Source organism: Jaculus jaculus, chromosome 10 (genome assembly GCF_020740685.1).
Source record: "Jaculus jaculus isolate mJacJac1 chromosome 10, mJacJac1.mat.Y.cur, whole genome shotgun sequence".
NCBI lineage: Eukaryota > Metazoa > Chordata > Mammalia > Rodentia > Dipodidae > Jaculus > Jaculus jaculus.
Window position 1 is genome coordinate 12,291,183 of NC_059111.1, and position 24,928 is coordinate 12,316,110.

General features: G+C 49.6%; 1 protein-coding gene across 1 annotated transcript; it reads right to left on the reverse strand.

Moving 5' to 3' along the window:
- Positions 1–513: 513 nt before the first annotated feature.
- On the reverse strand, positions 514–24,518 carry LOC101609771 (cartilage intermediate layer protein). The gene is made up of 9 exons (XM_004662550.3): positions 24,391–24,518; positions 21,554–21,721; positions 18,469–18,564; positions 16,058–16,327; positions 12,784–12,963; positions 11,521–11,841; positions 10,121–10,229; positions 8,623–8,780; positions 514–3,086 (listed from the first exon to the last, which is right to left on the reverse strand). The coding sequence occupies exons 2-9, from the start codon at positions 21,612–21,614 to the stop codon at positions 718–720; spliced, it is 3,564 nt and encodes a 1,187-aa protein (XP_004662607.1). The 5' UTR covers positions 21,615–21,721; positions 24,391–24,518; the 3' UTR covers positions 514–717.
- Positions 24,519–24,928: the final 410 nt, after the last annotated feature.

Genomic DNA, 24,928 nt, shown 5'->3' on the forward strand with positions numbered 1-24,928 from the left:
ATTGAAGGCACATGCCACCACGCCCTGGCACAGCTGCAGTTTTTCCACGGGCCAATTTCTTGTGTTTTGTGGGTGTATGTGAGGCATTGTGTGTGTAGTGTCTACATGTGTGTGCGGATGCACATGCTCTGGGTACATACATGCAGAGGCCAGAGAATAGAAGGTTTCCTCCTCTTTTTGTTCATCCATCTGTTTCCTTGAGGCAGCCTCTTTCTGTCAACCCCAAACAGCTGTTTTCACTGTTTATTCAATCAGTGAACCCCAGAGATTTTGGTAGTCCCACTCCCTGCCCCTCGCCACTGCCACACACACACACACACACACACACACACGGGACTGTGGTTACAGATGTGCATGGCCATACCCAGCCCTTTACATGGATGCTGGGGAATCGAACTCAAGAAATCTCAGGCCTTCATGCTTGTACAGAAAGTTCTCTTAACCATTGAGCCATCATCTCCCACAGCCCCTCTTGTATGTCTTTAAACAAAAAAAAAAAAAAAAATAGGACAGGGCTTTTTATTTTTGTCGTCTTGGGGGCTGTGTGCTAGTCAGTATCATGAGACAAAGACAGTAAGCAAAGGCATGAGACACAGACAAGCATATTACACCAAAACAGATGTATTTAAATTAACAAGTGACGGCACGTGCACCAGTCTCGCAATGGCTGTCACATGAGGTGGTGGAGGGGGTGAGAGAGTAAGAACCACAGAAGACTTAATTGCTCAGAGGTTGCTGAGCCACGGCCGGCAATCTCAAGGGGACCACCCCTTCCCGCCTGCGCTGGCCACCCCGGCTTGCCCGCTGTTGCCTCCTGAATGGCACTCTTGCTTGGCCTGTGCCTGCAGCGGGGCGTCGGACTGGGGCGCTCTGCAGGTACTGGAAGGCACTCTGGCGGCCCACCTGCCTCTCCACACAGTTAAAGGTGAGAGCGACTCCCACATTGCTCTTCATGATCCTGGAGGCGCCATCGGAGGTACCATCGAAGCACCGGCCCAGTGCAATCTCCTTGGCTGTGCGAGGGTCCTGATCGGTGACTGTGTAGATGCCATAGTTGTGACCCAGAGGGTCCAGCGGGGCCAGCATGGTATACTCGCTGGTGTCATTGTTGACTGCCAGTGGTAGGTGGTTGACCAGATACTCATGCAACATGGAGTTCACGCTGGCTCGGTGGCAGCTGCCCTGGGGGATGACCTTCACTAGGGTGCGGTCCACGCGGTCCTGGTCATAGAGCATCCCACTGCATTTGAACTCCAGACAGGCAGAGGAGACATTGGGCTGGTCCCTGTCCCGAGTACTCTTCACATCCCGGATTCCGTACAGCTTCCCCACCGTCTGGCGGTGGGTGCCTCCCATGTTCCGGGATCGTACATTCACCTCCAGTGGCCCCACGATCTTCACCTTGATGTAGCAGGCCCTGAACTCCATTGGCTTGGGCCACCATGCCAGGTAGTCTTCAGTCCAGCTCATGGGGTCGTCTTCATTGAAGGGAACTGTGTTGTAGTCATAGTGATCCCCCTCGATCTGGTAGAACCGGAAGTGGGCTGCACTGGGTGGTGCCTCCTCACATGCCCGGAGGTTCTCAAAGGCGTAGATGGGCCCGTTGGTCTCCTCGGCTGAGTTGGGCCTCGGCTTGGCCATGCTGATCTGGAAAGCTGTCTTTTTAACCCGGTGGTCTTCGTGGTCCGTGCGACGGTACTTGAGCTTGTTGAGGTAGGGCTGAGGGACGCCAATGGCATTTGGATTGAATTTAGGAGAAGATTCCACGGCTTCCAGTTCTTCCCCAGCCAGGCTGGCCAAGACATAAGCAGAGTAGGCATCGGGAGACTGGTCATCGCAGAAGGCGGGCAGACAGGCCCCATTGGGGCCTGTGATGACGCTGTCAAATCGGCCCCAGGCCCTGGGGTTGGACGAGAAGCCAGTTCGAGGCTCCAGGTTGATCACAGAGACCACGACCCCCTGGATTTGCTCGCTGGGCAAGAACCTCTCGCTGCGGTAGGCCCTCACCTTGAGGAAGCACCGACGGCTCTCGGGCACGTCTAGGTTAAAGAGCCTCCTCTCACGGATCTCCATGTTGCCCACCAGGAAGGTCCGCTCCTCTCTCTTCTTCCTCCTTTGGCTTTCAAACCTGAAATCATCTTCCTCTTCCCACAGTCCCGTGTCTGGGTTGAGTGACCAGAGTTTCATGGTGGGCACGTGCTCAGGCATCTTGACCTGAGTTGAGTCCAGGTGGACCTTCACTTTGCCCACATTAAGTGACTCAGAGGTGGCTTCGTCCCTGAAGTCCACAGAGAACATGCCATATGTTCGAAGCGGGAAGGTGTCTCCTTCATCGTTGATGAAGTTCAGGTCGCTCTGGGCAGCTGTGGCTGTGGAAATATTTCGGGGATCCAGGAAGGTGACACTGGCCTTCACTTTCCCTGTGAAGGGCTCCCCGTTCTGCTTATAGAAACTCTGGGATGGGATCTCCAGTTCAGCCACAGGGTCTTCGCCAACCACCTCTCCCAGGGGGATAATGTTGGTCTCCGTGGCCTCCAAGGTGATGGGCTCCTTCCGCCGAAGCATCTTGACCTCGTGGAACACCGCGCTGCCCTTCCTGTTGAAGGGCAGCACTTTGGTGGTATTGACAAATTTCTGCAGCCTGTCCACGAATGTGAGCACCAGCCTCTCGGTGTCCTGAGGGACGTGGAGGGTGAACGTGCCCTTGTAGCCAGTCATGCTCACGCGGTTGCCCCCCATGTACACGTGGCCAAAGCGCATGGGCTCCCCGTTGTCTGCAGCACTGACGCGGCCTCGGACGATGCTCCGCGTCTCTGCGCACCGCCGGCAGCCGCACTCCACGGCCACCTTAGTCGGCAGCGCGTACCCACTGCACTGGATCTCCTCCTCCTTTGTTTTTGAGATGCCACAGCAGTACTCCACAGAATCCCTGCACCTGATCCCATTATCCTGCTGCCCTGCGCAGGTCTTGACTGGACAGCGGCCTACGTCATAGTAGAAGGAGTTGGTGGCATTCTGGAAACAGTCGTGTGGCAGCCGGATAAGGTAGCTCTCAGGGGTTGGATTGCAAGGTGTCTCATCATGAGCTAAGGAAGAAAGGGTATGGAGGTTACGATGGGAGCTCACCTGCTGACAGGGGACCTCAATACTCAACCTCAATGTCCTTTCTGTCCGTGTTTTCTATTATTATTAGTTTTTGAGGTAGGATTTCACTCTAGTCCAGGATGACCTGGAATTCACTATGGAGTCTCAGGGTGGCCTTGAACTCACGGTGATCCTCCTACCTCTGCCTCCCGAGTGCTGGGATTAAAGGCGTGCACCACCACACCCGGCTCTCTCAATTATTTTCATATTTTTATTCATTTGCAGGAGAGAGAGAGGGAGAGAGAATGCCAGGTCCTCCTGCTGCTGCACAGAAACTCTGGATGCATGTTCCACTGTGCATCTGGCTTTACATAGGTACCGGGTAATCAAGCCCATGCTGTTAGGCTTTGCAAGCATACACCTTTAACTGCTGAAACATCTCTCTAGCCCATTGTAAGTATTTTTATTTATGTATTTCATGTGACAAGGACTGGGAGGAGGAGGGAGATAGAGTGTATGAGCATGCCAAGACCTTATGCCACTGTAAACGAACTCCAGACACATGTGCCACTTTGTGCATCTGGCTACTGGGGAATTGAACCCAGGCGGGTAGGCTTTGTAAGCAAGCACTTTTAATCACTGAGCAATCTCAGCCCCCCTTTTTATTTGTAGGTGTGTGGTGCTGGGGATTGAACCCAGGGCATGCTCCAAGGTGACGGGCTCCTTCCGCCGAAGCATCTTGACCTCGTGGAACACATGCTAAGGAAAGCATTCTGCCACTGAGCCATACCCCCAGCCCGCACCTCTCTGCAGTTCTCAAGGGACTTGCATATCTGTTATGCTGGGGGAGATGGGACAGCCACTACTAACCCCATGCTGCACATGGAGAAACAGAAGTAGTTGCTGAGGCCAGTACAGTTGTGCTTTTCAATGGAGAATACGTGAGGGTGCTTGGGGTTATTACTAAAATTGAGGTGCTGCTGGCATATAGTGAACGGACTGTTGCTGCCCTAAGTCCAGCAATGTCTGGCACTGTTGTTGTTTTTTTAATTTTTTTCGTTTATTTTTATTTATTTGAGAGTGACAGAGAGGCAGAGAGAGAGAGACAAAGAGAGAGAGAGAATGGGCGCACCAGGGCCTCCAGCCACTGCAAACGAACTCCAGACACATGCGCCCCCTTGTGCATCTGGCTAACGTGGGTCCTGGGTAATCTAGCCTCGAACTGGAGTCCTTTGGGTTCACAGGCAAGCGCTTAACCGCTAAGCCAACTCTCCAGCCCCCTGGCACTGTTTTGTATGAAGACCTTTATTTTCTTTTTTCTGGGGCTGCGAAGATAACTCAGCACGTAATAGCACATGCTATCCAAGCACGAGGACCTGAGTTTGATTCCCAAACCCCAAGTGAAAAGCCAGGTATGGCCATGCACAGATGTAGCCCCAGATCTGAGATGGGCAGAGACAGAACTGCTGGGGCTCACTGGTCAGCTGGTCTCACTGCAAACGGGGAGCTCCAGGTTCAGTGAGAGCAAGGGGGGAGGATACCGGATGTCTTCCTCTGGACTGTGTATGCGTGCATTTAGGCGGTAGTGCCCATCTACACACGTGATGAGCCACATGTGCGTGCTCACACACACACACAGAGACTTTTCCTGATTCCTGAATGGTTCTCCCATAGCCCATGAAACACTCACATAGTAGAAACCCTACTTAAAGTGACTGGAGGGCTGGAGAGGTGATTCAGAAGTTAAAGTTGTTTCCTTGGAAGGCCTGACAGCCTAGGTTCAAATCCCTGGTACCCATGTAAAGGCAGATGCACAAAATGGTGAAATGGTGCATGCATCTGGAATTCATTTTCAGTGGCAGGAGGCCCTGGTGCTCCCATTCTCTCTCTCTCTCTCTCTCTTTCTGCTTGCAAATAAATAAAACGTGTATTTTAAATAAAACTAAATAAATACAGTAATTGGAGTCTGGTATTTTTCACATGGCCTCACCCATACACCAATTACCATGTAAATTAACCTAAGATTGTACTTTATTTAGCTTGGCAACAATACCAGAGATCGTTCTTCATGTGAGAAAAACCATGTCCCTATGACAATCTTACTCAAGGACTGAAACACCAAAATGATTCTTGTGTACCCATCAACATTTAGAGATTATGTTTGCATGTGCCTGGCCTCTTCATTTATCTTCTGGAGTTTTGTGCCAAAGCATTTATTTATTTATTTTTCTTTTCTGGTTTTTCAAGGTAGGGTCTCACTGTAGCCCAGGCTGATCTGGAATTCACTCTGTTGTCTTAGGGTGGCCTCAAAGTCACTATGATCCTCCTACCTCGGGCCCCCAAGTGCTGGGACTAAAGGTATGCACCACTACGCCTGGCTCAAAGGATTTATTAATAATCATAATAATTCAAGAGTTAAATAATCCTTGAAAAACTCTATTTGGGGATTAACACTATTTTTTCCTTTATGTCAAATTTAGGCCCATGTGCATATATATTTGGAAATTATATATAGTTATCTATAACCTGAACTTCAGAATAGTAAAGTAACATTAAAAAAATTTAGGGCTAGGGCTGGAGAGATGACTTAATGGTTCAGGGCTAGCCTGTGAAGTCTAGGGACCCCAGTTCAAGGCTCGATTTCCTTGGACCCATGTTAGCCAGATGTACAAGGGGGCACACACGTCGAGTTTGTTTGCAGTGGCTGGAGGCCCTAGCTCGCCCATTCTCTCTCTCTCTATCTGCCTGTTTCTCTGTCTGTCACTCTCAAATAAATAAAAATAAACAACAACAAAAAAATTTAGGGCTAGCCCAGTGTGGTAGCACACAATTTTAGTCCCAGCACTCAGGAGGCAGAGATAGAAGGATCGCCGTGAGTTCAAGGCCACCCTGAGAATATAGAGTGAATTCCAGGTCATCCTGAGCTAGAGTGAGACCCTATCTTGAAAAACAAAAGAAAATAGCAATAATAAAAAATTTAAACTTTAGGGCTGCCCGGGCATGATGGAGCACACCTTTAATCCCAGCACTTGAGAGGCAGAGGTAAGAGGATCACGGTGAGTTCGAGGCCACCCTGAGACTACAGAGTCATTGAGTGGGCTAGAGAGATGGATCAGTGGTTAAGGCACTTGCTTATAGTCTGAAATTCTGGGTTTGATTCCTCAGTACCCACCTAAAGCCAAATACACAAAGTAGAGCATGTGTCTGGAATTCATTTGCAGTGGCAGAAGGCCCTGGCATGCCCCTTCTTTCTCTCTCCCCTCTTTCCCTCATAAATAAATAAATATGTTAAAAATCATTAGGCATGAGGAGATGGTTCATTGGTTAAAGGCGCCTGCTTACAAAGGCTTACAGCCCAAATTCAATTCCTCAGTCACCCATATAAAGCCTGAAGCAAAAAGTGGTGCATGTGTCTGATGTTGTTTGTAGTGGCAGGAGATCTTGGCATGTGCCCCCACCCACCCACACATACGCAATTTTTGTTAAAAAATCACTATGCCACCGGGCGTGGTGGCGCATGCCTTTTAATCCCAGCACTTGGGAGGCAGTTGTAGGTGGATCGCCGTGAGTTCGAGGCCACCTTGAGACTACATAGTGGGTTCCAGGTCAGCCTAGACTAGAGTGAGACCCTACCTTGAAAAACAAAACAAAAAAATCGCTATGCCAAGCTAGGCATGTTGGTGTGATGGGCTGAGAACTACTATTGCTGGGCTGTTCCACGTCTGGTCTGCTAAGTCTGTCCTGAGGTCTGTTGCTCAACTTTCTTGGAGTCTGAAATATTCCATAACTCTTCAATAACTTTTCCTTTCCTGCTTTTGTGTTTTGTTTTGTTTTGTTTTGTTTTGGCCAATTACTAAGCTACCCTCTTTCCCCCCATCACTTTCCAAGGATAGGTTTCTGATTGGTCTCTGGCCTGGAATCTTCCCCACTCCCCATTCTCTCTCAGAAGCCAGCTGTAATCATTTCCTTTAAAGCCTTCTCAGTTCCCCCCTTCTATACTTGTGCCTGGGACAACCCTTCATCGGGAACACCCACACACAGTCCCTGTCCTTCCTCTAACATCAAGGTTTCTCAAATTCGGCTGCAAAGTAGAATGGCCGGAGATTTTTTTTTTTATTTTAAGATTTTATTTTTATTTATTTATTAGAGAAAGAGAGAGAGAATGGGTACACCAGGGCCTCTAGCCATGAACTCCAGACGCATGCGCCACCATGTGCATTTGGTTTACGAGGGACCTGAAGAATCGAACCTGGATCCTTAGGCTTTGCAGGCATGTGTCTTAAGTGCTAAGCCATCTCTCCAGCCCCCCGAGAAGATTTTAAGCTATGCTTGCAGGCCACATGCCAGACTAAAATTTGGAATCTTGTGGGCAATGAAAGAGTATTTAAAAAAACTTTTTTTTTTTTTCGAGGTAGGGTCTCACTCTGGTCCAGGCTGACCTGGAATTCATTATGGAGTCTCAGGGTGGCCTCGAACTCATGGCGATCCTCCTACCTCTGCCTCCCGAGTGACGGGATTAAAAGCGTGCACCACCATGCCCAGCTCTTGACTCTCTCTCTCTTTCTTTCTATCTTTCTTTCTTGAGACAGAGTCTCAAAAAGTTGGAGGCTAGCCTCCAACTTGCTGTGGAGCCAATTATGACCTTGACATTCTTGCCTTTAACTCCCCAATAAGAGAAAACAGGTGTGTACCACACCCCGGACCTCAAGCATGGCAGGCAAGCACTTTACCAATCGAGCTACATCCTTAACCTCTGAAGAGAGAGAGCGTGAGTGTGAGTGTTTGAGGGAGGGTCTTGCTGTAGCCTAGGCTGACTTGGAATTCACTATGGAGTCTCAGGCTGGCTTCAAATTCATGGGATCTTCCTACCTCTGCCTCCCAGGTGCTGGGATTAAAGGCATATACCACCATGCCTGGCATGTAGTTTTTAAAAATATTTTTTGAATTCATTTGTAAGCAGAGAGGAAGAGGGCATGACAGGGCCTCTTGCTGCTGAAGAGGAACTCCAGATGCATGTGCCAGTTTGTACATCTGGCTTTGCATGGGTACTGGGGAAACAGAACCCAGGCCATCAGGCTTTGCCACCTGAGACATCTCTCCAGCTCACTTCCTGCATTTTCTCTTCTTTTCTTTCTTCCTTTCTTTTTTCAGTAGGGTCTCACTCTAGCCCAGGCTGACCTGAAATTCACTATGTAGTCTCAGAGTGCCCTTGAACTCACAACAATCCTCCTACCTCTTGTGTCGTGAGTGCTGGGATTAAAGGTGTGCGCCACCACACCTGGCTTCAATCCCTACATTTTTCTATCTTGCTTGCCCCTCACTTGCATTTCTTTGCCTAGTTCCTTAAGTGGCAGCTCAGCGATGGCAGGATTCAGGTCTGTACTGTGTCCCAGTGGGTCTAACACTGTGCGTGGCACAGAAAAGAAAAAAAAAAAAAAAAGAAAATCAAGCTTTCACTCCCCAGTGAAGCCCTCAGGGTGTTCAGCCAGCGATGTCACAAACTCAGGTCCCCTCAACAGCCAGCCGGGCTTAGCTTACCGATGACGATCAGCTGGGCAACTTGGGACTTGGCGGCCCCAGCATCACTCTGGGCCTTACAGAAGTACTCCCCAGCCTGGGCCTGCTGCAGGTTCCTCAACACCAGCTTGCTTTCGTGTTTGTAGGCGGAAGGTTCCAGCAACGTGTTGTTGTGGTACCTGGGAGTAGGAAGAGGAGGAGTCTGAACTGGGCCATGGGAGGGCAGGGAAGCCTGGGTGGGGGTGAGGGGCAGAGGCATTCCTGGAGAAGCCTGCCCCACCTGAACGTGGCCTGTCCAAGAGCACCGAGTCCCAGCCCCAGCACTTCACTGGAGGAGGACCCTTGGAGATCACCTCACCTCTCTGAGCTCCAGCTTCCCAGTCTGTAAAGCAGGAGCAGTGACCTCCAGCTGACCTCACTGAATTACCAGATTGTCAAACAAGCTGTGAATGTTCATGGAGGATACAGAAATCATAGAAAGGGATTCTAGTCTTGGGGCAAACAAGACGGGAGAGCCTCGTCGCCAGTTCTGAGCACATGCAAGGCAGGACCCTGAAGCCAGAGATGCTCTGGGGAACCCAGCTGGTTGTCTGGGCAGCCTTAATCCTGGTGGCCCCTGTGTGTAGGGAGCAAGATCCAGGCTCTGCACCACTAGTCTAGGTAGGACTTTGAAAAAAAATTTTTTTTTTGGAGGGGCTGAAGAGATGGCTTAGTGGTTAAGGTGTTTGCCTGAGAAGCCTAAGGGCCCAGATTCAATTCCCCAAGACCTATGTAAACCAGATTGCACATGGTGGTGCATGCATCTGAAGTTCGTTTGCAGTGGCTGGAGGCCCTGGTGTGCTCAATTTCTCTCTCTCTGTCTATTTTTTGATCTATATGCCTCTCTTTCACAAATAAATGAATAAAAATCAGATATTTAAGCCAGGCTTGGTGGGGCATGCCTTTAATCCCAGAGTCTAGGAGGCCGAAGTAGGAGGATTTCTGTGAGTTCAAGGCCACCCTGAGACTACATAGTGAATTCCTGGTCAGCCTGGGCTAGAGCAAGACCCTACCTCAAAAAACAAAATAAATAAATAAAATATTTAAAAGTTTTCTCAAGGTAGGGTACTCGCTCTAGCCCAGGTTGACTTGGAATTCATTATGTAGTGCCAGGCTGGCTTCGAACTCACAGGAATCCTCCTACCTCAGCTGGGATTAAAGGCATGAGCCACCATGCCCAGCTAAAAAATTTTTTTAGATTAATTGTGTGTGTGCACATGTGTGAATATGCATGTCTCCACCACCCATGTTTCAGTCAGCCTCAGCATGCTGGGATTCCAGAAGGCCACCATGGCTTTTGACTCTCATGTTGGGGTCTGGGGATCGAACCCTGGCACTTAATCCACTGAGCCATTTCCCCAGCCCGCCTAGGTATGACTTTATCTTATCAGGCATTGCTACCATTAAGTCCAGGCCCAATGCATGCGAGCCCTGGTTTCCAAGAGGAGAACCGGGCAAAGGTACCTGTCAGAATACACACCAGAAATACTTGTCTGGACTGGGCTTCCCTGTGGCTTTGCAACACAGGGACACGGTCTGCCCAGCTCGCCGTGCTTTTGTCTCAGGGTTCATCACAATGTACGGAGTCTCTAGGACAGAAGATGAAACACGGTGTTTTTGTTTTTGTTTTTTTGGTTTTTCGAGGTAGGGTATCACTGTAGCTCAGGCTGACCTGGAATTCACTATGGAGTCTCAGAGTGGCCTCAAACTCACTGTGATCCTCCTGCCTCTGCCTCCCAAGTGCTGGGATTAAAGGCGTGCGCCACCACACCCGGCCTCTAGCCCCCCCCCCTTTTTTTTCTTTGTGACGGGTTCTACTGAGCCTTGCTTCCTTAGGGTCTTTTTGTTGTTATTGTTGTTTTATTTGAGAGCAACAGACAGAGAAAGAGAGAGAGAGTGCATGAGTGCGCCAGGGCCTCCAGCCGCTGCAAACAAACTGCAGATGCGTGCACCCTCTTTTGCATCTGGCTTACGTGGGTCCTGGGGAATCGAGCCTCAAACTGAGGTCCTTAGGTTTCATAGGCAAGTGTTTAATGGCTAAGCCATCTCTCCAGCCCTTTATTTTTCAAGGTAGGGTCTTACTCTAGCCCAGGCTGACCTGGAATTCACTATGTAGTCTCAGGCTGGCCTTGAATTTACAGCAGCCCTCCCACCTCTGCTTCCCTGGGATTAAAGGCATGTGTGCAACCACGCTTGGCTCTCTGGGCTTTTCTGTGAGGGAGTTCACAGATTACGTTGAGACGGGAAGACTTATCCTAACTGTTGGTGGCACTATTCCATGGACTCAGAGTCGAGGACTATGTAAAAAGCCTAAAGTGAAGCCGGGTGTGGTGGTGCATGCCTTTAATCCCAGCACTCAGGAGGCAGAGGTAGGAGGATCACCGTGAGTTCGAGGCCACCCTGAGACTACATAGTGAATTCCAGGTTGGCCTGTGCTAGAGTGAGACCCTACCCTTGGGGGGAGGGGGGAGGATAAAGGGAGCTGAGCATCAGCATCCATCACTTTCTGCTTTCTGACTTCATGATCCCGCATCATGATGGACTGTGGGCCTTTGAACCGTGAGTCCAAATAAACTCTCCCTTCCTGGAGTTGCACAGCAAGGAGGAAAGTAACGGATACAGAGCCGGCGGGCTATGGTAGAGTTTCTTTTTTTTTTTTTTTTTTTTGGTTTTTTGAGGTAGGGTCTCACTCTGGTCCAGGCTGACCTGGAATTAACTCTGTAGTCTCAGGGTGGCCTTGAACTCATGGCGATCCTCCTACCTCTGCCTCCCGAGTGCTGGGATTAAAGGCGTGCACCACCACGCCCAGCTAGAGTTTCTTTACTCTGCGCGATCTGGGGAAGCCAGCGGTCATCCCTCCTGCCACAGGCACCTCCTTACCTGCCCTCACGAACTCTGCGTTGATGGTAGCTGTCTTCAGGCTGCTCTTGGGCATTGTGAGCACAATGGGAGCAAACTTGGTCTTGGTGATTTTCAGGGTGCTTTTGCCATCAGGGCACAGGCCGGGGACTTGGAACCTCCCGCTGCTATCTGTGACAGTCAGCATCTTCGGGGTCTTGGTCTTGGTCAGCAGGTACACAGAAGCCCCTGAGGCGGGGGCACCCCCAGGGAGGGAGACTGCCCCATGGAGCATGAAGTCTTGGCACATGCAGGCATCACAGTCAGCATTCACCTGGCCCATGGAGCAGGTCAGGTCACAGGCTGTGGAACGAGGAGTCACATCAGCTTTACAGTTCTGGACCTTCCTTCACCCCTCTCCCAGCCTGGATATTCACAAATACTTCCTCTTCTCCTCGGGCCTTTGTTTTCCTTCCTTATAAACCTGTATGACTAACTCCCGCTCATCCTTCAACACTTAGCCTAGCACGCAGCCCCTGGATTCTTCCAAGCTATGACCCCTGATAATGTCCTGTGTTCCCCACTGTCCTGAATGAGGCAGAGCATGTGACACGGCACAGCCAGTCATTGCAATGGGAACGAAGGACTCTGTCTATCACTGACTTTTTTTTTTTTTTTTTGAGGTAGAGTCTTGTAGCCCAGGCTAACCTGGAATTCACTCTATAATTTTAGGGTGGCCTTGAACTCTCAGTGATCCTCCTACCTCAGCCTCCCTGAGTGCTAGGATTAAAGGCATGTGCTATGGGATGGAGAGATGGCTCAAAAGTTAAGGCACTTGCCTGCAAAGACTAACAACCTGGATTCGATTTTCCAATACCCATGTAAGCCAGATGCACTAAATGGTTCATGCATCTGGAGTTCATTTGCAGGGGCTAGAGGCCCTGGTGTACCCATGCCCATTCTTTTTGTCCAGCTCTTTCCTTTTTCTCCCTTCCTTCCTTTCTTCCTTCCTTTCTGTCTCTCTCAGATGAATAATGAATGAAATAAAAAAATAAAAGTAAGCCAAGCATGGTGGCCCACACCTTTAATCCCAGCACTTGGGAGGCTGAAATGGGAGGATGGCTGTGAGTTCCAGGCCAGCCCGAGACTACATAGTGAATTCCAGGTCAGCCTGGGCTAGAGTGAGACCCCTGAAAAACCAAGCTAAAAAGTATATGCCACCACAGTTGGTAACACCTTCTCTCAAACCATTTCAGTGTCACCCACCACACCCTCCCTGCCCAGTATCGGGAGCGAGGCAGGTACCTGTGCAGGCCTGGCTCACACAGAGCTGACCCTCCTCGGTGGCCTCACTGCACAGAGACACTGTCTCCGCCAAGCAGTTGCGTGTGCGGGTCTGGACCCCGGTGTGACCACAGGCAGCTGAGCACTTGCTCCAGGGTGACCAGGGGCTCCAGATATGCTCCGTGTCTTGGCGCAGCGATCCTGCAAGATGAAATCCAAAGGTCTGACTTCCTTCCTCCCAGGCAGGAAACCTGACCCCAAGGCTGTTTCTTCTCTGCTAATGGAAGACAGGGACCCTGTATATATCATAGATGCCATTGCTATTTATTTATTTATTAGAGAGGGCTTATGTGGGTCCTGGGGAATTGAACCTGGGGAATCGCTAATTTTTTTAATTTTATATATATATATATATGTATGTATGTATGTATGTATATGTATATGTATATATTTTTTTTCTTTTTTTTTTTCTGGTTTTTCAAGATAGGGTCTCAGTCTAGCCCAGGCTGACCTGGAATTCACTATGGAGTCTCAGGGTGGCCTAGAACTCATGGCAATCCTCCTACCTCCGCCTCCCGAGTGCTGGGGTTAAAGGTGTGCACCACCACACCCGGCTTTATTTACTTCTTTATTTGAAAGCGACAGAGGAAGAGGCAGATGGAGAGAGAGAATGGGCACGCCAGGGCCTCCAGCCACTGCAAACGAACTCCAGACGTGTGTGCCCCCTTGTGCATCTGGCTAACGTGGGTCCTGAGGAATCGAACCTGGGCCCTTTGGCTTTGCAGGCAAATGCCTTAACTGCTAAGCCATTCCTCCAGCCCAGTAATCGCTAAGTTATACAGAGGCAATATATAGGTTAGAGGTGGCCCTGAAAGGGTTTGTTTGGCCATGCAGTAGGATGTGACATGTCGTCACAGAATGTGTGTAGGGAAGCCCCAGCTTCTTTTGCCATGAAATAGCCACGTGTTCCCATGTTCCCTGTAGACAGGCTGTCTGGGCAGTCAGGGTCTGCAGTCAACAATGACAGGGATATCTAGCCCCCTTCTGCCCACTGTCTTCATCTCTGCTTTGTGGCCTGTGTGCAAGAATGAAGCTCAGTCCTTGCCCAGGAGACCAGCTGAGCTCTCATCTGATGACCACAGATGGCCTGTGTATTCAGTGTGTGTGGACTGGTAGCCATCCAAAGCAGACTTAATAAACTGGGCATGATGGTTCATGCTTCTAATCCCAGCATTTAGGAGGTGGAGGTAGGAATATCAGGAGTTCAAAGCCAGCCTGGGCTACATGAAATCTGTCTCAAAAAAAAAATCAAACAGAGGGCTGGAGAGATGGCTTAGTGGTTAAGGCACTTGCCTGCAAAACCAAAGGAACCAGGTTCAACTCCCCAGGACCCAGGGTGGCACATGTGTCTGGTATCCATTTGCAGTGGTGGGAGGCCCTGGCACACCCATTCTCTCTCTCTCTCTCTCTATCTCTCTCTCTCTCTCTCTCTCTCAAGTAATAAGTAACTATTTTTTGAAAAGTCGAACAGTCCAGTGAGTAAATAAAATATTTATTTAAAAAGAAAAGAAAGGAAAGAAGGAAGGAAGGAGAAAAGAAAATAAAACACAGTTGTCCCTGATGTGGTTTTACACACTTGTAATCCCAGTGACTCAGGAGGCTAAAGCAAAAGGATTAAAAGTTTGAGACTATCACGGAAGTTGTTAATAAACAAAAAATTTGAAAAAAAAAGTTTGAGACCAGTCTGCACAACTTAACAAGAACTGGTCTTAATTTAAAAAAAAAGAAAAAAGAAAAAAGGGCTGGAGAGATAGTTTAGCAATTAAAGCACTTGCCTACAAAGTCAAAGGACCCAGCCAAGACCCACATAAGCCAGATGCACAAGGTGGCACATGTATCTGGAGCTTGTTTGTAATGGCTGAAGGCCCTTGCATGTCCATTCTCTCTCTATCTAACTGCCTCTCTCTCTCTCTCTCTCTCTCTCTCTCTCAAATAAATAAATAAATAAATAAAAATAAAAATACTTAAAAAAGAAAAAAAAGGGGGGGTGGAGATAGCCAGGCCGGGGATGGTGGCACACACCTTTAGTCCCAGCACTCAGGAAGCAGAGATAGGGGGATTGCTATGAGTTTAAGTCCACCCTGAGACTCCATAGTAAATTCCAGGTGGGCCAGGGCTTGCATGAGAGCCTACCTCAAAAAACAGAAAACACAAAAAATAAGTTTTAAAACTGGGGAAAAAAATGGGAGAAGATATAGCACAATGGTAAGCACTTGCCTGGCAAAAGGTTCAATGCCCAGTATCACAAAAATGCATGAATAAATAATGAATGAATAAAACATAAATAAGGGACGGAGGGATGGCTTGGTCGTTCAGGCGCATGCCTGTGAAGCCTAAGGACCCAGATTTGATTCTCTAGGTCCCATGTAAGCCAGATGCACATGATGGTGCATGCATCTGGAGTTCATTTGCAGTGGCTAAAGGCCCTGGTGCACCCATTCTCTCTCTCTCTCTCTCTTTCTAATAAATTTTTTTAAAAATCTGTAAAAATCCCCATAAATAACACAGTTGCACATGGTAGGCTGGAGACTCAAACCCCAGCAGCCCAACTCCAATGAGTAGTCTTTACTACTGAGCTGCAAGATTTTAATACAATGACTGGTGAGTGCCCATAAACACAGAACTCCCCCACTTCTTTTTCAAATTTTTATTAACAACTTCCATGATTATAAAAAATATCCCATGGTAATACCCTCCCTCCCCCCACTTTCCCCTTTGAAACTCCATTCTCCACCATATCCCCTCCCCATCTCAATCAGTCTCTCTTTTATTTTGATGTCATGATCTTTTCCTTCTCTTATGATGGTCTTGTGTAGGTAGTGTCAGGCACTGTGAGGTCATGGATATCCAGGCCATTTTGTGTCTGGAAGGAGCACGTTGTAAGGAGTCCTACCCTTCCTTTGGCACTGCCCCTCTTTTTAAAATTGTTTTAAACAATATTTTATTTATTTATTTGAGAGAGAGAGAAAGGCAATGGGTGCACCAGCACTTATAGCCCCTGCAAATGAACTCTTGTGCACCACCTGATGCATCTGGCTTTACCTGGGTCCTGGGGAATCGAATCTGGGTCCTTTGGCTTTGCTGGCAAACGCCTTAACTGCTAAGCCATCTCTCGAGCCACACAGAGAACCTTTTGAGAGCTTATGACAACTAATGACATGCCATGGTTATTACAGACCGAAGCGGGTACCAAAGGCTGGCAAGAGGCGGGCGTGGGTGGGGCTATCCAACTCACCTGGAGGGCACAGGAAGCGCACTGTGTAATTGGAGCAGTTCTGGCCCGGTCGCTGCTCCCTGTTGAGGCACCAGAAGCCTTCACGCGGACTGCCATGTACCACCTGGCCAGTGCTGCCCGCGGGCATCCAGTCGGTGGTCCGAGCCTCTAGCCTCAGGGGACGGGCACACACGCGATCCCCGTAGTAGAAGCGAATGGCGTCCAGTCGCTCATAGTCACCCTGTCCCCCAGGGTGGTCAACGTTGAACCATGCTGTCCACTCACCAGGACCTGAGGGACAGAGGCAGGTTGAGGGGGAGCCATCTGTGGAGTAGCAGGTGAACTCCAGCTCTCCTTTCCCACCTGACCCCTCAGAGTCTTTCCGGATTCTGCTAACCCCTCTGGCCTCTTAGGACTTGTCACTTTTTTTTTTTTTTTTTTGAGAGAGAGAGAGAGAGAAAAAGAGAGGGTGAGAGAGGAAGTGAGAGAGAGAGAATGGGCACACCAGGGCCTCCAGCCACTGCAAATGAACTCCAGATGTGTGCGCCACCTTGTGCATTTGGCTTATGTGGGTCCTGGGGAATCAAACCTGGGTTCTTTTGCTTTGCAGGCAAGTGCCTTAACCACTAAGTCATCTCTCCAGCCCAAGCCTTGTCACTTTTATCTCACCAGAATTCCTCCAGTCCCCTCTCTACCTTGCAGTGGACAAGTCAGTAACTTCCTATCTGGTTTCTTTTCCCCAAGACTTGCCCTTACTCCATCACAACCCTCCTCCTTATTCATTTATTTATTTATTCTGGCTTTTCGAGGTAGGGTCTCACTCTGGCCCAGGCTGACCTGTAATTCACTATGTAGTCTCAGGGTGGCCTCGAACTCACAGCAATCTTTCTGCCTCTGCCTCCTGACTGTTGGGATTAAAGGTGTGCAATGCCATGACCAGAGTTGCATTTTTTATTTTATTTATTTATTTGTTGTTGTTGTTTTTCAATGTAGGGTCTGACTCTGGCTGAGGCTGACCTGGAATTCACTATGTAGTCTCAGGGTGGCCTTGAACTCACAGCGATCCTCCTACCTCTGCCTCCCGAGTGCCAGGATTAAAGGCGTGTGCCACCATGGCCAACTCAACTGCATTCTTTTTTGCGGGGGGGAGGAGGGAAGCCCGCCAGCACCTCAAACACTCAACTGCGTTCTTTTTTTTTGGGGGGGGTTTGGAGGTTGGGTCTCACTCTGGTCCAGGCTGACCTGGAATTAACTCTGTAGTCTCAGGGTGGCCTTGAACTCATGGGGATCCTCCTACCTCTGCCTCCCAAGTGCTAAGATGAAAGGCGTGCGCCACCACGCCCAGCTTTCAACTGCATTCTTGAAGTATATCAAGTTCCTACTCTGAGCAACCCTATACTACATCCTTCCATTTAAACAGAGACAGAGGCCAAGTGCCTCTTACGAGGGAATTTCCAGGGCTAGGGAGACGGCCCCGTTGGTAAAGTGCTTGCCTTGCAAGCATGAGGACTTGTGTTAAAGGCTGGGGACAGCCAGACATGGTGGCACACACCTTTCATCACAGCACTCAGGAGGCAGAGGTAGGAGGATCTCCACAAGTTTGAGGCCACACAGAGTATTTGGTGAATTCCAGGTCAGCCTGGGCTAAAATGAGACCTTACCTCAAAAAAAGAGAAACAAACACAAAATGCTGGGTATGATGGTGCATGCCTGTAATCCCAGTAAGGGGAAGCAGAGCTAGAAGGGTCCCTGGAGCCCACTGGCCAACTTGTCTAGCCTAATTGGTCAGTGAGAGACTCTATTTCAAAAGGAGGTGGACAGGGCTAGAGAGATGGCTTAGTGGTTAAGCGCTTGCCTGTGAAGCCTAAGGACCCTAGTTCGAGGCTGGATTCCCCAGGACCTATGTAAACCAGATGCACAAGGGGGCACACACATCTGGAGTTCATTTGCAGTGGCTGGAGGCCCTGGCGTGCTCATTCTCTCTCTTTCTCTCTGCCTCTTTCTCTCTCTGTCTGTCGCTCTCAAATAAATAAATAAAAATGACCTGAGACTACCTAGTGAATTCCAGGTCAGCCTGGACTAGAGTGAGACCCTACCTCAAAAAACAAAATAAATAAATAAATAAATAAAAATAAAAATAGAGCCAGGCGTGGTGGCGCATGCCTTTAATCCCAGCACTCGGGAGGCAGAGGTAGGAGGATCGCCATGAGTTCGAGGCCACCCTGAGACCCCATAGTGAATTCCAGGTCAGCCTGGGCTAGAGTGAGAACCTACCTTGAAAAACAAAACAAAAAATAAATAAATAAAATAATGTGCACGTACACACACATACCCATGCACACGCACACACACAAATAAGCCCTCATATCCTGCTCAGGCTTCAGAGACTTACCCAAGAAGCTCAGCACAGACCCCACCCCTCCACAACTTACTTGCCGGGGGGTCAGAAGGCTTCACAAAGGCACGGGTGGTCCTCTTCCCAGGCGGGACCCCCCTTCTCACTGACCGAGCCAGCATCGTCTGTCTCCCTGAAGGCCGGGAGGAGAAGCAGTGTGAGAAGCCAGAACTCATCAAGGAAGATGTAGGGAAATAGTACGGTGTGGTGAGTGGAGTGTAAGCCCTAGCCATGAGTTCAAATGCCCACCCTGACACTCACAGGTGACCTCAGAAAGGCCTATCCCTCTGACCCTGTTTCCCATAAAACAGAGGTGCATTCATGATCACACGATCTAGTGTGTTGTTTATAACAGAGGGAAAGGGACCTGGTATGTAGTGGCTGCTGGAATACTCTTGTTCTAGAAATGGACCAGAGCCTGCCATGGTGGCGCACGCCTTTAATCCCAGCACTCAGGAGGCAGAGGTAGGAGGATCACCGTGAGTTCAAAGCCAGCCTGAGAATCTGAGACTATGTAGTGAATGCCAGGTCAGCCTGAGTTAGAATGAAACCCTACCTTTAAAAAAAAAAGAAGAAGAAAAAAAAAAAGAAAAAGAAAAGAAATGGGCCAGTAGGTAGGCCTGGTGGTACACACCTGTAATCCCAGCACTTGGGAGACAGCAGAAGAATTAGGAGTTTGCGGGCCAGTGTGCTACATGAGACCCTGTCTCAAAAACAAAGAAAAAAAAAAACTAAAGGAGTCGTCAGATGCTGCTGTATAGGCAGTGAGCTGGAACTTCTGCTGAAGTATCTCAGCCTGTCTTTCTTAGGAAAATAGAGCCTTATTTTCTTCTTTAAAAAAAAAAATTGTTTATTTATTTATTTATTATTTGAGAGAGAGAAAGGAAGACACACAGAGAGAAAGATAGAATGGGTGCACCAGGGCCTCCAGCCACTGCAAACGAACTCCAGACGCGTGCGCCCCCTTGTGCATCTGGTTTACATAGGTCCTGGGGAATTAAACTGGGGTCCTTAGGCTTTGCAGGCAAACACCTTAAGCGCTAAGCCATTTTCCCAGTCCCTCTTTGTTTTTGTTTTTGTTTCTTCGAGGTAGGGTCTCATTCTAGCCCAGGCTGACCTGGAATTCACTATGTAGCCTCAGGATGGCCTCAAACTCAGAGTGACCCTCCTACCTCTGCCTCCTGAGTGATGGGATTCAAGGCCTGCGCCACCACATCAGCCTCATCTTCCTTATCTGTAAAGTGGAGATACTACCCACCCACACATAGGCTGATGCCGGCCTGAGAGTCCCATGCAGTGGGACACACATGTCTCAGAGCATGAGCTGTGCCATTTCAAACTCTGTGACCCCAGGCAAGTTACAACACCCACCACCTGCCGCATTTTCTCATAAAAAGAGGATAGTATGAGTTATTATCTTTGCAACTCCCCCAGAATTAATCCATAAAATCTTTAGAACAATGCTTAGCGCAGTCACATGCTGAACAAATGCTAGCAATGCCTTTTCACTCAATTGCTTAGCACAAAGGGTGTACGTTTTTTGTTCCCATGGAAGGTTGGCATCAAGATCCACCTTTCCATAAAGACCTTGGGTAGACTAATTGGGCTGTGGGATCTTTTTTTTTCTTTTTTTCTTTTCCCCAAGTTAGGGTCTTGCTCTAGCCCAGACTGACCTGGAATTCAGTATGTAGTCTCAGGCTGACCTTGAACTCACGTCAATCCTCCTACCTCTGCCTCTCAAGTGCCGGGATTAAAGGCATGCGCCACCATGCCTGGCTGTTTTGTTTTTAAAACAGAGTCTCATGTAGCTCAAGGGGGCCTCAAATTCATTATGTAGCTGAGGATAGCCTTGAACTGCTGATCCAGGCTTCCTGCCTCAACCTCCCCAGGGCTGGGATTACAGGTGTGCACCACCATGCCCTGTGTATGCTGTGCTGGGCACTGGGCATCCAACCCAGGGCTTTGTGCACACAAGGCAAGCACACTATGAACTGAGCTTCATCTCCAGACCTGGCCTAGTGGACTTTACTGTTTTGACCTCAGGCCTGTGGGGGACAGTTTGAGAATAAACCGAGGGTCCTCAAGCCAGAGGCATGGGTTGCCTGACATCATTGGGGTTGGGCTGCATTGTGGGAAGTGGTGGGGGGGGGCTCCAAAATGGGAATGAAACAAGAGAGGCAAAGACTGGGAAAGCCTTGAAAGGCAATTAACTCCCAGGCGAGGCGCCAAATCAGAAGTCTCTGTGCTGCTTAATTGGGGTGACAGGAGCTCTTTTAATCAACCTAATTTGATTTCCCCTCAGATAGTTGAATGTTAATCATCTTCACAAACAGCAGCTGCCAGGGAGGCGTAGAAAGAGCTGGGCAGGAGGCGGGCACACACAGGGCCAGTGCTGTGAGCAGGCGGCCTTTGTTCCTACATCTGTGGTCACAAAGCCTGCTGGGCATGATGTGGCTTTGAAAAGAGGGTTGTGACTATGCTTTATCTCAGTGTAGGCTGAGAAACCAGAGGGGCGAGGGAGGTGGGAGACAGAGAATGCGGGTGAGTGGTGGGAAATGCTGACTGGAGCCTGGGATTCTAGAAGTCCCGCTGGGCCAATTCTCCCTGCCTGCTCTTTCCAGGTGACACTGTCACCAGAGGATGGGGACAGAGGACAAGGAAACCAGAAGGCCCTGTGGCGTGTCTGTCAGATTTGGCTGCAGGGTCGAAATGAAACTGAGTTTTGGGCCAGACGAATTTTTATGAAACTAAAAACAGACCAGAGCCCAAACCTACTTACGAGAACTCAGTGATTTCCCCATGACTCTTTCTCGCTTTGGCTACGAGCAAGCTCAGAACTAAATTTAGTAGTGAGCACTGAGGGGCAGTAACTTTCCTGTCTTCTTCCTCCCTCTGAATGACTGCCCATCCTTTTTTGTTTAGAAAGATTCTCTTTAGTGGGTATGAATGTTGGGGACTATTTTAAATTCACAGCTGGAACAGGCAGAGAACAAGTTATGAACAAGTCCATCAAACAACCTCATATCTTCAGAAAAGGAAGACACATAACTGGATCCCAAACCAGACATGACGTCATTGTGACAAGCGGAAGGTACGGGAGAAGGCAGATACTTAGCACGGACCCAGCACAGAGGTGAACTCCAGGACCAGAAAAGAGAACACCCAGATCTTGCTTCCTGCCATCCTTTTCCCAGGCCCTGTGGGAACCAGGAGGGAGATGTGAAGTGGCTTCACAGAGCCACCTGACCTCTACAGCGTGGCTCCTGGTGGTGTTTCTCCGACTAAGCGACCTGCAAAGAAGTGAAACATGTCAGATCCCTCTTTCTTTCTCCCTTTCTTTCTTTCTTTCTTTCTTTCTTTCTTTCTTTCTTTCTTTCTTTCTCTCTCTCTCTCTCTCTCTTTCTCTCTCTCTCTCTCTCTCTCTCTCTCTCTCTCTTTCTTTCTTTCTTTCTTTCTTTTTCCTTTTCAAACATTTTATTTATTTGAGAGAGAGTGAAAGATGTAGACAGACAGAGAGGGAGAGAGAATGGGTGTGCCAGGGCCTCTAGCCACTGCAAACAAAATTCCAGACACATGCGCCGCCTTGTGCATTTGGCTTATGTGAGTACTAGGGAATCAAACCTGGGTCTTTAGGTTTCACAGGCTAGTGCCTTAACCACTAATCCATTTCTCCAGCCAATGAATATATATCTATTTATTTATGAGAGAGAGAGAGAGAAATAGGAAGATAGAGAATGGGCATGCCAGGGCTCCAGCCACTGCAAATGACTCCAGATACACACACCACCCTGTGCTTCTGGCTTATGTGGGCACTGGGGAATCGAACCTGGGTCCTTAGGCTTTGTAGGCAAACACCCTAACCATTAAACCATCTCTCCAGCCTGGATCCCACATTTCTGAGTCACCTTTATTTTTCCTTTTGAGACAGGGCCTCATGTAAGGCCAGGCTGGCCTTAAACTCACCTTGTAGCCAAGAATGACCTTGGTCCTCCTGCCTCTATCTCCTGAGTGCTGGGGGTTATAGACACACGCTGTCTATGCAGTACTGATGACCAGACCCAGGCCTTCCTGTATGACAAGCAATCACTTTACCAACGGAGCCACATCCCTAGCAGTGGGAAAGCGTTTCTTGCCAGTGAGAGGGGCCACAGTTTACTCCCAGCAGCCTCTGGTGGCTTACTGAGTCACCTCCAAGCCCTGTGCTTGATGGGCCTTTTGTTTTGCTACACTTTGATGGGATATCCATACTCCTGGGCAGGCGGCTCCAGGCAGCCCTGGCTCCGGGCCACAGAGGCCTTCCCTAGGGCAGGCGGGCGGGCAGGCTGCGGCTGTGGATGCCTCAGCCACGCCACCTCCGAGAACACATTCCCAGATGTGCACGGGCCACAGCTGGAACCCATTGTGGCCTGTTTGCTTGGGGCCTGGCTGGGAGCATCACAGGCAGGAGCCAGCAAAGGGCAACCAGACAAGGTAACCCCAACGACTGTGAGCATGGGGTAGGGGTTACCGGGGTGTGGTGAGGAAAGGAGGCCTAGAAGTCTTGTTAAGGAACCACAAGGCATAGGTGGCTTCATCTCAGTGGGACATTATCCTTTTTCCCTATTGTTCCAATCAGTTCCTGGAGTTTCTTTCTACCTTCCTTCTTTTCTTCGCCTCCCTCCCCCCTCAGGTTGAGTCTAGCTCTAGCCCAGGCTGACCTGGAATTCACTATGTAGTCCCAGACTGGCCTTGAACTCAACTCATGACAGTTCTCCTACCTCTGTCTCCCAAGTGCTGGGATTAAAGGCGCATGCCTGGCAAATTCCTGGAGTTAAAAAAAAGTCCTAAACCGGGAGTGGTGGCGCATGCCTTTAATCCTAGCAGAGGTAGGAGGATCACTGTGAGTTTGAGACCACCCTGAGACTACATAGTGAATTCCAGGTCAGCTTGGGCTAGAGAGAGACCCTACCTCAAAAAAAAAAAAAAAAAAAAAAACTAGTCCTCATCGGCTGGGCATGGTGGCTTGTGTCTGTAACCCCAATACTCAGGAGACTGAGACAGACTGACAGATTGCCATAAATGTGAGACTGGCCAACCTGGGCTACGCAGTAAATTCCAGGATAGCCTGGGCTACAGAGTGAACCCGTATCTCAACAATCAAAACAGCCAGGTGCAGTGGCACATGCCTATAATCCAAGCACTTGGGAGGCAGAGGTAGGAGGATAGTCGTGAGTTCTCGGCCAGCCTGGGACTACAGAATGAGTTCCAGGTCAGCCTGAGCTAGAGTGAGCCAGCTAGAGCTAGACCCTTCCTCGAAAACACAAAACAAACAAATATACACACACAAAAAACCAACAATAACAATAAAAATGGTCCCCTCCCAATTTGCCAAAGTGAGACCATGGTGGGAAAGGGAAGATTCTTTCCCTCTGGGAAAAAGATCCCCAAACTCTTGAATGTCCTAAGGGAAAAACAAGCTCACATTGCAGACTGTCCAGCCCTAAACCTACTAGCCTCCTCTCCCAATCTGCTTCTCAGACCGGTCAGTCCAGACTGGCCTCATCTGCAGCTCCCTGGCTCTGAGCAGGGCCTTTGCAGCCCCCTCCAGGGCTGTCCTGAAGCACCTTGTGGAAAAACCATTTCCCATCTGGCACTGGTGGAGGAAGTTTCTCTGCACCCCTCCTGCGTATGTACGCCTCCTGCTTAGGCTGCTGGAAGAAAAGCAAGGCACCCGGAGGGAGGCGTAGAGACCATTGGGGAGGAATTCTGACATCAGGTGAGCAGGGGAGGAAGAGGGCTTTGGAATACCGGGAGGAAATAGAAATGCAAAAGGGGAGTCTTTTCTGTGGGCGATGGTGGGGGTCAGCCAGCAAACAAAGAAACATGAAGTGTCCAGGGGTGGTGGTGGTGGGGGGTTAGGAGCTGCTGAGCCAAGCAGTGGGGTGCAGGGATGGGGTATGAGGCAGGGAGTAGAGCTCACCGTGTCTTGAACAAGACTCCTCCTTAGCTGGGGGTCCAAGTCTTTGCCTCTCCAACAGTCTAGCCACGGGGCCTTATATAGCACAGCTGGTGGTTCAGCCTGTGGCAGCCAGCCACGCGGAGCAGCAAGGAAACCAGATCTGAGCATGAGCCTCCCTCCCCTCCCCGTGTCCCCTGCAGCTCAGAGGGGCCGGGATTCCACACCCCGGTCCTCGCTTGCGGCGGGGGGGGGGGGGGGGGGGGGGAAGCGGGGAATAACACCAGAAGAGTGATGGCCCAAGTACTTGGGCAGCGCCTGGGCCTCCACAGTCCAGATCAGAGAGACAGGGGTCAGGATGCGTGCTGGGCACAGGGACACAGGCCCTGGCAAAGGGCCAAGGGGAATTCTTCATCTGGACAGCATTTCGTGGCTCAGAGATGGCGTGCGCTGGCCTAAGTGTTGGGTGCTGACCCCCGACATTCTAAGGCCCGGGCAGCCCATGCAGAGAAAGGACTTTGCTGGTCTTAGCCCACACTCGAATACGTTCTTAGGCACACAG

What these genes read in the sequence shown, in the direction of transcription:
- LOC101609771 (XM_004662550.3), bottom strand. Translation starts at nt 21,614, where the DNA reads ATGGCAGGAAGCAAGATCTGGGTGTTCTCTTTTCTGGTCCTGGAGTTC. An exon ending in GCGCTTCCTGTGCCCTCCAG is followed by an intron (nt 12,964 to 16,057) that starts GTGAGTTGGATA and finishes TTCATCTTGCAG; the next exon opens with GATCGCTGCGCCAAGACACG. An exon ending in TGTGAGCCAGGCCTGCACAG is followed by an intron (nt 11,842 to 12,783) that starts GTACCTGCCTCG and finishes CTCGTTCCACAG; the next exon opens with CCTGTGACCTGACCTGCTCC.